Genomic DNA, 14,145 nt, shown 5'->3' with positions numbered 1-14,145 from the left:
GTCTGCGCGCTCACTTTCCATGGACTGGCGCTCCGTTTCAGACATTTTAGGATCATTCAACCTGCGTAAGTTAAAAAGAAGAGATCTCGTGGGTAAAATGCAACGAACAACAGCAGGGCTGATTTCAACAATGTCTCGTCCTGTGCCAGCTTTACAGGTGGCAAAACTCAGACCCTGAGACAGTGTTGGAACACTTGGCTCTCATCTGTCAGCTTCATTGTGTTGAGATGAATTCCCCACACCTGCAGCAACACTGTTACCCGCAGGTGCAAATCTATGCTTCTTTAACCAGGTTCAGTGAGAAAAAACACACCGAGACTTCTCACACCCCCTCCAGAAAAAAACAGTGGCAAACATTTTTCTGAGGAGAACAAAATTTCTAATAGGTAATATGCTTGGGGATGCAGTGATTTCCTAATCAGAATGTCACCTGTGGGCAGTAAAGAGAAGGAAAGGAGTAACCCTGGTCACAAAAACTAGTGACTAGAACACTGAGCTGAAAAAATCCTCAAAGTTCCTTTGAGTTTTCTATTGTTTGCATCTAATCCCTCCCAAAATGAAGAGTTGTCCCGAAGCCTGAGAGGGCAAGAAAACACACATGGGCACACCGCGTACCCCCTCCACTTCTCCTACAGGGGAGTGAGGATCCGGCTGGATTAGCGGCCCAGGGGGCTCATCTGCTCCACACACTCAGGAGACCTGCATGATGCTGGGAGACTTGGCTCATCCGCATGAATACTGAACAGATGTGAAGAGCTGAGTTCTTGTTAGTAACATGATAAATGACATAAGCAGAATTCTGCTTAGTTTCGGTTGTGATTTTATTTCTCTACATTTTTAGTGTCAAGGAAAGAAAAGACAACTAGCTGGAGCCCTGGGGGCAGGAAAAGTAACCAAACGCAGAGAAGATGGTGACAGTGCAAGGACACCCAGAGCAGGCATGTGCTTACAGGTCCCGGTCCCAGAGAAGGTACACTTCAAGCCCACGCTCTCCCATGGACAGGCCCCGGCTATCTGCTGTCCTACCTAAGCTGAAAGGCGCAGGGGCATCCCAAAGTAACACTATACACTGGGCCCTTACTAAGGGTCAGGCTCTGCTGTAAGTGCTATTTGTATATATTATGTCTTAACTCTATGAATTAGGCACTATTCTTAACATTTTACAGGAAGAAGAAACTGAAGCAGAGGTTAACAGACACACTCAAAATCTCCCAGTCATTAAGCTCAAAGCCACTGAATGATTGGATCTATGGCTCAGAAACAAACAAAAAGATCTAAATTTCAGAACTTAAAGAAAGCAAAAGAATCTGGAAGGTAATTATAGAAAGCCATTAAATCCACACTGAAAGGAAATGACTGATGATATACAGAAGGCTGCCTACACAGTGAACAAACCAGACATATACGGGCTGAGGTACCCAACCCTTTGCAAGTCATTGCAACAGTACTAATTGTCTGTTTGGTTTTTTAAGATATTATTTTTAAGTTATCTCTACATTTAATGTGGGGCTCCAATTCACAACCTCGAGATTAAGAATCTCATGCTCCATCAAATGAGCCAGCCAGGAGTTCCCCTCCCTTTTTAATGTATGCTCTACAACCAATGTGGGGCTTGAACTCATGACCCCAAGATCAAGAGTCACATGCTCTACAACTGAGCCAGCCAGGCGCCCCATGTGAATTGGGATGCCCCATGACATTACTGTTTTTACTTTAAGGAAATAACAGAGAAAATATTTCACTTCCGAAAAGCAATAAAATCTGGTACTAGGGCTATATCTCCGAATGGGCCAAACTTTGTTTGGGATCTAGAAATAACTGCAAAGCTTATGAAGATTTTCAAACTGAGTTAGCAAAACTAGTTGACTCCATCACCAAAAGACTGAAATCTGACATAAGCACTGAAACAAACACTTTTTCAAAGGTCAACAATTTTGGATCCCAAAGAAATTGTTTCTCCTCATGAATTCCAGGGCAATGTGAACAGGAACTGTCCCTGGTCAAAGAAGCCAAAGATAAGACTTAGGTCCTACATATATCATGCAATGGCTTTGTGACCAAAAACCAGGCTTTTTCTATGGAAACACTGCAGCCTTGAAGCTCTCCTGCCTTGAAGATTCATAATGCATGCTGATCTATTTACAGTTCTGAGATGCCCAACAGTAAATAAACTGCTTTTGCTAATCTTCCCCAAAATTATTCATCAGGAAAAAAAACTGAACATAAGTAACTATACATGTTCCTTAGAATATATAAAGTTCCAGGGAATATTTTTTGGAAATATTGCCTAAGGTAAATCATATGAGCCAGCATCAGATGATACAATGAGAGATGGGAAAAGTGGTCTTGCAAATTGCAAGGTACTGTGTTATGTGCTGTATCAGATGACCGAAAGGGCTCTTCAAAAAGCTATAACCAAAATCCAAGGAAGGCAGCTCAACGAATGGCTACCCATACCATGCCCTGGGAGCTGGGTGTCTGATAGAATAATGACACAGAGAAAAACCCCAAATCAAGCCCACTGAGTTTGGAGCTAAAAAATAGAATGGGTCAAGGGTGGGAAGATGTCTTTTCCAAAGACATTCATTCCATCCACAGGTGAGTGGACTCTTTGTGGATATATACACTGTTAGTTCTCCTATTTGTGGTAGATTCCTCCACTTCAAACTTCCTCCTTAGATCCATAACAAATGATAATCATGGGAATCATTAATTGGGCCTATATTATATGCCAGATACTGAGCCAGACCATACATATACCGAAATTCCATTTCATCCTTAAAACAATTCTCTTTTCCATGCGGCAAAGCTCAGGGGCCAGCAATGACAGAACTAAGGTTAAGAGAAGTGAAGTGACTTGCCAAAAGTCCAAACTAGTAAGTGGCAAACCCGAGGCTCTAGACAGACGTCTACAAACATTTTTTATTCTGCATTCACATGTTATTTACAACTATGCATATGTACTACTGTACTAATATTTTTAAAAGTATGATATAAAAGAAATACACAGAGAAACAACATTGTCTTCAAATATCAGTTTGAAGATAACCAATACATTACACTCATCTTCTTCACTTCACAGTTTTTTACTTAAGCCCAGATCAGTCCAGGTTCATTACCGGTTAAGCCTAAGTCTACTCATTACTGCTTTTTCGAAAATCCTTTATATTCTTAAAAGTCACATAAGACTCTGATAGGCTTGGGAGAGGAATATATTTAGTGGCTAATGGTAGTTTTCAGAAGCTGGTAACTCTATTCCACCCAGTTGTGTATACTGTTTTTTACACCATGGTGAACTCTTTAAAAACTGTTACTTTTGTTTGTGGCAAATGTAAGGCTTTAAAACCTTTGGAAATTCTCAGGAGAAAACCACTGTGTTATGAAATCCTCTCTTGTATCTTTTAGTATTTCATAGCTAACTGCAATTGGCAAAAAAAAAAAAAAAAGGGCAATGTTAATTATGACAGTAAATGTACTTCATGTGTCCCCGAAATGTAATGATATGGTGTCCCAGTTTTCAATCCTTTAAGGTTTCGGTTTTATGGGCAATATAAGGGAAAAAATTCACATTAGATAATAATTTACTGTTGAACAAGACCACCAGCACTCCTACTTTCTCTAAAATAATCATTACTTTTCATATTCTTGGGGAAATACTGAATATGTAATTTTGATTAGATTTAGGAGTTTTAATGGTTTGATCAAACCTCGAATCTTCAAGAACAAATACAAGGCACAACAAAAGAGAAAAGATCATTGCAGACTGCATAGTGCTAATAAAACACTCCTCAAACAAAGTTGTATTGATAAATAAACTACCTTGTTAAAAGAAATTGGGAATTCTGGATAGTTTGCTGACTGCTTTCTGTGTTAGCTGTGTTGGTTGTTGCTGTGGATTGTGTGATTGTAGTGGTGACACTGCTTGTGTTAGTACGCCGGGTTGCGTTGCGTGCGGTCTCCAGTTGTTGTCGTGCTGCCTGGGCATGCTGCCGTTCCAGCTGCAGTTGCATCTGCAGTTGTTGTAACTGAGAAGCGGAAGGGCCAGAAGAATTAAGCTGTCCTCCTGCAGAACGTCTCACTCCTGATAACTGAGATAAAAGCTCTGCCAATGGAAACGAAGGTAATTAACATCTCCTTAAATACTGTGGAAAACAAAATGCTGAAGATCACTCTTTTAGAGGAATATTAGAAATGATTGTCAACAGACAGGTATCCATGGCAACATAAAGTTTCAGCTTGGAGCATAATACCTTTTATTTTTATTTGTCCATTTTTAAGGTAATCTCTCTGCTCAACATTGGGCTTGGACTCACAACCTTTATTTTTTTTATTTTTTGGACTCAACCTTGAGATCAAGAGTTGTATGCCCTATTAAATGAGTCAGCCAGGTGCCCCAAGAAGCTCAATACCTTTTGTTTTATTTTATTTTTTAAAGATTCTATTTTTAAGTAATCTACACTCAACATGGGGCTTGAACTAGTTGCATGCTCTACTGACTGAGCCAGCCAAGCAGCCCTCAGAATCTTTTAGAATGCCTCCTGGAGGCAGAAGCTATTGTGTATGGGGAATGCAAATACATGACTCCACATACAATTATTTTTGAAGTAAAATATAACAGACTGTTGCTTAATGGACTAATTTAGCCATACTTTCTCTTAGTATTTAAAAAAAATTAAGTGGATTATCTGATGGTCTGATCCTAACATAAATTCTCTCAATACAAACTCTGTGAAAGCGGGGATCATGTCTACTGTTTATGATATTCCCAGCTCTTAGAATGGTGCCCAACACACAGTAGGCCTTTAGTATTACTTAACAATTGAATGATGATCAAAATTATATTTAAGAGGCCTGAGTCATTTCTTTCCTTTTCTTTTTTTTTTTTTAAGAATTTATTTTTTTTTTAAATTTATTTATTTATTCATTCAGAGAGAGCGAGAGAGAGGCAAAGACACAGGCAGAGGGAGAAGCAGGCTCCATGCAGGAAGCCCGATGTGGGACTCGATCCCGGGTCTCCAGGATCACACCCTGGGCTGCAGGCGGCGCCAAACCGCTGTGCCACTGGGGCTGCCCGCCTGGGTCATTTCTCTCTGTGACTCTTTGTACCATTCACCTTTGCCTTCTCTCTCTGGTACTTTCTGGTATTGCCATTTGACAGTACCAGCGTACCACTGGCGATGCTCAGTAAGGCTGAATGGCTCCTGACTGGACAGCTTAGTTAGTGGCCTGTTACAATCCAGACGCTCTTATTTCAGTGAGGTTGTACTCATCAAGAGCAATATCCTATGTCCCCAAGTTCCCATCCAGGTAAATTGCAGGAATTGCTTTCTCCCGTCTGTGTGTGTGGGGGGGGGGAGTCCCTCCCTACCTCACTTCCATGGAATTGATGATGGCTACCTCATAGACATTTCCTGGCTGGCAAATGCTCTTCATCATTAAAACTCATTAACAGGGTACATTTATGTTTTCTTGCTCACTATTGCTTTATACCAGGGGTTCTTTTTTTTCTTTCTTTTTTAAAGATTTTATTTATTTATTCATGAGAGACAGAGAGAAGCAGAGACAGAGGCACAGGGAGGAGGCTCCCTGCGGGGACCCCGGAATCATGATCTGAGTCAAAGGCAGACGCTCAACCACTGAGCCACCCAGGTACCCCTATCCCAGGGGTTCTTATACCATTCTTTCATATAGTCCATCACTAAAATAAACAAATTTTCACTGACAGAAAAAAACTGCATGGAGAGAATCTCTCACTTTTGAATTCTGCTTCTGGAAATTAACTTTTAGAGCTTGCTACCAAAGACAGCATGTAAATATTCCCTTTGGATGAAGAAATATTTTTTTAAATATCCAAAATTCAGTTTATAGGGCTTACTGCACATTCAAATGCCCAAAGCACATTTAGAATTAAGATTTTATATCTGTATGTCTGTACATTTCTAAGAACATTTTATGAGTAAAACTGTTCCTAGTTGGTATCGCAGATGTGCACTTACCAGGGTTTCAGCATGTTCTGCAAGATGCATCACAACTTGCAGATGCATATTGTACCACGTGCACACATTTCAGAACTTATGCAGGCTTTCCAGGGTCTCACCACCTGGCTGTGCTTGGTGTGTCTTATAGCCTCAGGCTCTTGTGATCTCTGACCTTATATTTTGACTCTACTACTGGCTTCCTCAGTTGGCCATGTATTAGACTCATGGACTTGGCTATGAACTACATGTTCAAATGTTTTCTTCTTTTTTTTTTTAATGTTGTTGCTTTTTAAAATAAGATTTTCCTAAGCTATTAAAATATTTACTTTTCAGTATTTTCCCTAAGCATACAGTTCTCAAATCAAGGCAAGAACAGAGAAATTCCTACTCTACTTCCTTCCATGAGAAAAACGTAATTCTTTAGCTTGTCCATTAGTCTTAGCATCCATGTGCTTGTGGAGGTTGAACCATGGAATTCTGGAGGTCTTTCAACTCTGAAGTCTTTTATCATTTTCTGGAGTTTCAATGGAGGCCACGAATAGAGAACCCAGAGCCACTTCTTATTATCTTCTGCTCTAAGCACTTAAAGAAATGCTAGAATGAACTACTATATATTATCTACCTTTACCAGATTTTAGACTTATAAAATGTGGGGAAATTCTATGAATACAGAAGCATGATGAGAGACTAAAAACACAAAATCCACCAAAAACTTTTAAAGGGAGGCCCCCCCTCCCTGGCCATTTCCTTTACGAACATGAAACTAACTTACCAGCTATAGGGTCCATGGCTTCCCTATTGCTTGGAGAATATGAACTCTGAGAAGAAGAAAGTCCACCAGTAGAACTGCTAGTAAAGTGCATGTTTGATCTACGAGCACGAGGACCTCCTAATCCCCGGCCAGGGTGAAACATTCTACGTACATGTCGAACACCACTCGATTCATCATAACTCCAAAGTTAAGAAAAGAACCCAAGTATTTCACAGAAAGAAAAAAAAATCACTTGAGCCCTTGCTAGATAGACATGCAGATTTCCTAAACCATAAACATTTAAAAACAGCACATTCATTTAGAATGCAAATGTTACAACCATATCTATGAGGGCTATTAACTCTAAAAAAAGACACTCAAATATAAAGCAATGTGTGTGTGTGTGTGTGTGTGTGCGCGCGCGCGCGCGTGCGTGTTTTTAAAGGGGAAAAAGGTTTTCCAGGGAGGAAGAAATTTCTTCTTAGGCTCCAGCTACAATAACCAGATGCGGTGAAAGGTGCTGTCAGGTCAGATACCCACGTGAGGCATCTCCTTACTCTGACCTCGGTAAAGAATATCATATATGTTCATATTGAAGTAACCAGAATTAATAAGCATCATTTTTAATATCTGAGGAAAGCTGTACTAATCAAATCTCAATTATCATCTGTAAAGAGAAAGGAACAGTACAAATAATTTAAATTCAGGAGTAAAAGATTCCTTTTGGTTATTAATCTATCAAGTTCTTCAATGCTGCTAGAAGACAGCAGACTGGAGTTGAATCTCTTGTATAGGTGGACACACAGAGAGTAATGCCACATTTCTCAACAAGTCACATATGCAGCAGCCTCCCCCATCTCCTACAGCTAACTCAAACTAAAGAACATCCCGAATAGCAGACAGCTACCCAAACTCATGAAGACAATCTTGCATTTCCACGATGGCCAGCGTGTGGGAAACGCCAGCTATCATTGTAAAAGAGACTTCTCTTTCAAAGCAGCACACAGAACATCTATAAAGTACACAATAACTTTTTGCTGGCTTCCCAGTTCATAGCTGATGAGTTTGGAGTCATTCAGGGACAGGCTGAGTAGCTCCATGAAGCCCTCAGGTGCCACCAGAATGTGCACATCTCATCACGGTACTCAGGATCATGGTTTGGGTTCTACAGAAAGTGATGTTATGATCATTGTACTTTGTTTTCAAAAAGCATCTGGGTATCAAAAGTGCACTTTAGGAAGAGTTCCATCAAAACAGTTTAAAAGAAAAAAGTTCTGATGCTTATGAGGCTTCGAGAGAAACCACTCCCTCATGACAAAGTCACCATACAGTAGCACCTGAAGCACCTGAAAAATCAGTATATTTCCAGTGTTGAGTGCAGTGTAAACATTTTGTTTTCTAGAACCTCATGGTAATACTTGTTAGGAATCTAAAATGTAACATATGCCTTCTCTTATTCTTAATTTTGCATAATTTCATTTTCTCTTGATAACCAGAGATTCTTATAATTTCACAAAAATGGATATAGATGACATGGAATATGGATAACAATTTCACTAGAATTCCTTGAATTTGCTGAAAAAGTTCAGGATAACAGTTTGGCTTTAAGTTATTTGCCTAGCTTCTCCATGAAGATCAAGGGAAACAGGGATCAAGCATAACCCTCTGGATATTGTTGTAAGATTCTTTTATATAAAGTATGAAGCAACTCAAAGACTTAAGTATTTGTTTGACCATCTGGGTTTTCTTATTCTCCTAAAACACACACACACACACACACACACACACACACACACACACTCTCTTCATTATGCTTTCAGTGTCCTCAGCACTTAGGAGAGAGGAAAAGTGGTTTCCTCTGTTCAGTGAATACTAGCCCTTTGACTGGCTCTTGGCTCAGGTCTGACTGACATTCTAATTTCTTAGGTTAGTTCTATGTCTTTATCTTTCCATTAGTTTTCTCATTTTCCCCTAACTCCGAGGGACCATATTTCCAGTTAGAAAATGAGGAACCATATAAGCAAGGGAGAGGAGCTGTGGGACAAGAAAATCATCGAACCAGTTTCTTCCTCAGTAGGACTAAGGTTGAATTATGATTGCCAGGAGGCAATCAAAGGAATCAGAATGAAATCTGGCAAAGAGAAAAGTTGTGAATAGCTCCTGAATTGCTTTGAACTATAATGAACATGACATCTTTACATGAAAACAGACCCCTGTTGATAGGGGATAGTCTTAGAAAAATAATTCGTAACTTGAAACAAGAAGCACAGGGTGTATAAAATTAATTACTCTGGTGGGCCGCTAACCTCTTGAAGATTATATGGAACGTCACCAGCAACTGCTGAGAGACTTGCAAAGGGGAAGCAGAAAGGAAAGTAGGGAAGGACTTTGGAGCTGGATCTGACCTTATGCTGTCCGACTCAGACTGGGCAGGGAATGACTGTCTCCGGAGAAGAGGACTCCAAAAGGGAAAGCAGCCCCAACATGCATCCCCACTCATAACCCACCTGTAACAGGGCAAGGCAAGAGGGCACAGGGAGAGAATGCAAATAAATTCTCTTTATATTTACTTAGATTTTAATTTATATTAGCATCTTCCTCTTTTGTAATGAAAACACCCGGCTGAAAACTTTTAACCTAGTCAGTCTTTTAAAAACAAAAAATGACTGTAATGGAGTGAAGATGATGAGCAAGGCAACTTTCACTTAATGAGCGTTGTTCATGTGACAGTCATAGCATATAAAAAGAGAAATAAATTGTATCTCAACACTGAATCATTTTTAGGAAAGGTCTAATAAACTAAAATAATTTGGAGGTTAGTTTTCTTTGAGTATGTTGTCCTTAAAAATAATCAAAGTAACAAACATTACAAACAACTCTATCCCTTCTTGCCTCTTAAAAGGATATTAAATCTCTAGGGGCTCTGTGTTCAAGTGTAAGATGAGCTGCAAAGTCATCCGTGACATGATTAGGATCGCCTCCAGGTAATGCTGCACATATTGGACAAATCTGAAATGAAAGTAAAGAAAGCAGATTTAACAGATGAATATTGATCAGACATCTTTCTGGATGAATATTTTATAACTGAGTTTCAACCAGGCAAAAACACAGTAGAGATCCTGAACTCGTAAAAAGTAATGGAGGCCTGAATATGAACTACAGCACATCCACACCGATACTTACACCTAAAACAGACAACCTCTCAGGGTCAGACACAACAGTTCTAAACAAACAGCTCAAACTTGAACTCTGGCAAAGCCTTCCAACAGCCTGGCCAATGCATTTGCATGGTCTAGCAAAAGACCAAAAAAAAAATTATTATAATATATATATATATGTGTGTGCGTGTGTGTGTGTATATATATAAATAAAATTTAAGATGTACTATTTAGTGCACATTTCCATCTAAGTTCAGTCTTGAATGGCAAAGGTGGAGACATGAGCTTCCCCAAGTAAGCTAGATTTGAGGGCCAATCTTCAAATATGACAGCAAAGCTTTATTAAAACACAACTATACAGAACCAAATATTAAGACAATGATTACTGATAATATGCAAATGTGCTCTATAAATTCACAAATAGGGTTTCCAAGGGAAAATGGTGGATGGGAGACTATTTTTAGAACTTTATTTTCCAGAGGAATGGGAGGTGGAACAAAAAGCCAAGGAGTAGAAGACCAACTTCCCGTAAGCCTTTAGGGCAAGAGATAGGACAAAGCAGGAATAAAATGGTATGTACACAGGCAGAGCTCAGGGAAGGCTTCCTAGGTTGGGAATACTGTTTTTGAAACAGCAGTTTCTTGAGAAGTGGTGAAATAGGACAAGAAGGGAAGAAATGAAAAAAAATGAAAAAAAAAAATGAAAAAAAATGAAAAAAAAAAATGAAAAAATAAAAAAATAAAAAAAATAAAATTAAATTAAAAAAAAAAAAAAAAGAAGGGAAGAAATGAAGAATGAAGAACTTTCAGAGGAAAGGCTATTTTTTTTCTAGAAATCCAAATCTAAGAGTGGTAGTCAAGCCTTGAAGTATGAAGAACTTTAAAGAACAGAGCCCAGAAGAAAGGTCTGATGCAAAGGAGTACAACCAAGGGGAGCCCCTGGAAATGTACAGAGTTTTAAGCTTATGTCTGCCCAGGGATGAAAGAGCTGAGGATAGGTATGTGATTCATCTTGCCAATACATGTGTTGTGTGCAATTCTTTCACTTGCAATAAAAGTTCAGGTACTCTGTTGACCTTGCTGCTTGGTCATGGCAGAGGAGAATGGCACTGGAGATGGGGAGGCAGGGGCAAGAGGAGACTTGGAAGGCCCATACTGGGATACAGAGGAAAACAAATGGATTCTCAGAGCCTAAGCCAACACAAATCCCCATCCTCTCGTGACTAGAAAGTAGGATTCCCCTGAGAGTTTGACTCTGATTTGATCCCAGTTCCTCTGATGCTTAGTCACCTGTCCTGATTATATCTGCCTCAGGAGTCTGAGAGAGAGCCTCAAGAAAACTTCAAGATGCTTATAAGAAATAACATATAAGCATGACAGTGTGCAAAAGAAGTAGGGGGGGGGGTCACATAGGAATGTGCCTGCGAGGGAAATGAAGAAAGAAGCAGATAGTTATGTGTGTGCCTTTCTTATATGATGCCAGAAAGTTTGTCACATTCTTGCCTTTGTCAGAGAGAAAAACAATTGTATTTTGTTCATAAGTGTACTGATTTTTTTTTTTTTTAAGTTTACTGATTATACACTCTCTTTACTGGGAATTTAGGTTTTACTGTATCACTCCCATGCTGTAACACTGCAAGGCGGTGTCTGGTACACTTATTTTATTTTCTGTGTGTTTCTGTCTTGCCTAGTTAGATTGTCAACAGTTTTTGAGAAATGCAGGACAGTGTGATTTGTTTCTTATTTGGGAACTGTGACCAGACTTGCTTACAACAAAAAGACCAATAGGTTTGGAGAAGTAGAAACAACCACCAGTTATTAAAAAAATCAAACAAATAAGCCAGCTTAGATATTTTTGAGAATCTCCATTTGGCAACACTTAACAGGTACTGGACTATTTTATTACAATACCACAGATTGCAAGTACAAGATTTTTATCCAAAGAAAAAATAACCATTAAGAGGAAAAGGTGCCTTTCTTCTAAGACATTTCCTTTAGGCTGACCTTCAGATAAAATGTATGTACAACTTGAACTGCAAAAAGATAGCTGTAGAAGTTTCAGTACTTTGAGGACACATGTGAATGTTCTTAGATGAGCAAAGTCTCCTTGAGAATTTGCATTCCTGGAAGGAAGACAGGACCTTTGAGATGGGGATGTGGAATTCTATTTTTCACTGGGTCTTTACTTCCACATGATGACACCTAATACCTGTTACAGAACAGGAAAATTTAACACAGAGGATAAGCTATTAACCCTAAAATTATGAGTTTGTCAACATTAATATTTATCATAATTCTATTGCCACATGATATTGTAACATCTATCACTTGAAGAAAATTCTATGTAACACATTAGCTTAACATTATGACAACTTGCCAACATTCAGGCACATTGAATTGGCATAAGTCAGTGCTTCCTGAAATTGGCTGAGTATATAATTCATCTGGACCATTTGTCAAAAATACAGTACCCTAGGCCCATGCCTGGAAACTGATTCTAGGAGATATGAAAATTTTTGTTTTTGACAAGGGTCCCAATTATCTTATAATTAGATAAATTTGGCAAATACAGCTTGAATATACAATGGTATTGAAAAATAGTATTTATTTACCCTGTGGAATGAAACATGAAATGTTCTTATACTTACTATCCCCTTGCTCAAATTTTAAATCACAGATGTCCTTGCTATTTATTTGTAGTCTTGTCTTTGCTGTTGTTCGAGTCTTCCTCTTCTGCTTCATATCACTACTGAAGCTCATCATCAGTCCCACTTTTTATCTGAACTCCTTTGGAAGCCTTTATCAATGTACTGAGATTAAATCCCATGCCAAAAACATAACAGAGTTTCTAATTTTCCATGTGGTCCCAGTGCCTGACTGCCAGAAAGCAACCAGTCAGCGTGGATTCTTTCTTCCTTTTTTTTTTTTTTTTAAATTTTTTTTTTAATTTTTATTTATTTATGATAGTCACACAGAGAGAAAGAGAGAGAGGCAGAGACACAGGCAGAGGGAGAAGCAGGCTCCATGCACCGGGAGCCCGATGTGGGATTCGATCCCGGGTCTCCAGGATCGCGCCCGGGCCAAAGGCAGGCGCCAAACCGCTGCGCCACCCAGGGATCCCGGATTCTTTCTTTCTTTCTTTTTTTAAAAGATTTATTTATTTATTTATTTGAAAAAGAGAGAGTGTATGAGTGAGTGTGTGCGAGCATGGGGAGGGGCAGGGGGAGAGAGAAACTTAAGCAGATTCCGCGAAGAGAGTAGAGTAGAGCCTGATGTCAGGCTTGATCTCACAACCCTGAGATCAGGACCTGAGCTGAAACCAAGAGTTGGATGCTTAACTGACTGACCCACCCAGGGACCCCAGTCAGTGTGGATTTTAACACAGGTGGTTACCAATATCTAGACCACACCTTCTGAAATCATTATTTCACATTAGCCAGGTCAGTACTACATTTATACATTTTTTCCCCCTGTGACAGGTTATATCCATAAAAAAAAAAATCTAAAATCAGCACGCTTGATTTTTGTTCATTAATTCATTTAGATTTTATTTATTTATTCATGACACACACACACACACACACACACACACACACAGGCAGAGACTTAGAGGAGAAGCAGGCTCCATCCAGGAAGCCTGATGTGGGACTCGATCCCAGGACTCTAGGATCACGCTCTGGGCCGAAGGCAGGTGCCAAACCGCTGAGCCATCCAGGATCCCCTTGATTTTTGTTTTTAAACAAGAACTCTATACTAGTCTAAGGCAAGTCCACATTCCTGCAGCCTCTTTTTTGAATTCATACAATCAGGCTGAGGGCATGCTCTGGCTACTGTGTAGCACTTCAAAAACAACAACTGAAGACTTAGGTTCTCATAATGTGATGAGTTTTTTTTTATATATATAAGTTTCACAACCTATCCAAGTTTCTCTCTCTCTCTCTCTCTCTCTCTCTCTTTTTAAAGATTTTATTATTCATTCATGAGAGACATAAAGGCAGAGACATAGGCATTAGGAGAAGTAGGCTCCCTCCAAGGAGCCCAATGTGGGACTCAATCCAAGGATTCAGAGATCACACTCTGAGCTGAAGGCAGACACTCAACCACTGTGCACCTAGGTGCCCCCCTATTCAAGTTTCTTGCCCATTCTGTTCACTGCTACAGAAAAATGCATTTTTAAAAATTGCCTATCTGACCCACATATAAAGTGGTTTTACCTGAAGCTAGACTGTAGTACTACAGAGATGGGTCTTGCACCAGCA

At 39.4% G+C, this 14,145-nt stretch overlaps 1 protein-coding gene across 1 annotated transcript in view; it reads right to left on the bottom strand.

The window, feature by feature from the left end:
- KCMF1 (potassium channel modulatory factor 1) overlaps nucleotides 1–14,145 on the bottom strand; it is a 79,376-nt gene that overhangs the window by 563 nt on the left and 64,668 nt on the right. The window contains exons 4-7 of the mRNA XM_077843089.1: nucleotides 9,637–9,738; nucleotides 6,751–6,925; nucleotides 3,820–4,102; nucleotides 1–61 (exon numbers count right to left, since the gene is read on the bottom strand). The exon at nucleotides 1–61 is cut by the window's left edge and continues 563 nt beyond it. Coding sequence (XP_077699215.1) covers nucleotides 1–61; nucleotides 3,820–4,102; nucleotides 6,751–6,925; nucleotides 9,637–9,738 — 621 coding nt within the window. The remainder of the gene's footprint in view (nucleotides 62–3,819; nucleotides 4,103–6,750; nucleotides 6,926–9,636; nucleotides 9,739–14,145) is intronic.

The sequence above is a fragment of the Canis aureus genome, chromosome 12, assembly GCF_053574225.1.
Source record: "Canis aureus isolate CA01 chromosome 12, VMU_Caureus_v.1.0, whole genome shotgun sequence".
Taxonomy (NCBI): domain Eukaryota; kingdom Metazoa; phylum Chordata; class Mammalia; order Carnivora; family Canidae; genus Canis; species Canis aureus.
Note: the sequence above shows the minus strand (reverse complement) of the source record. Positions and strands in the feature narration are given on the sequence as shown.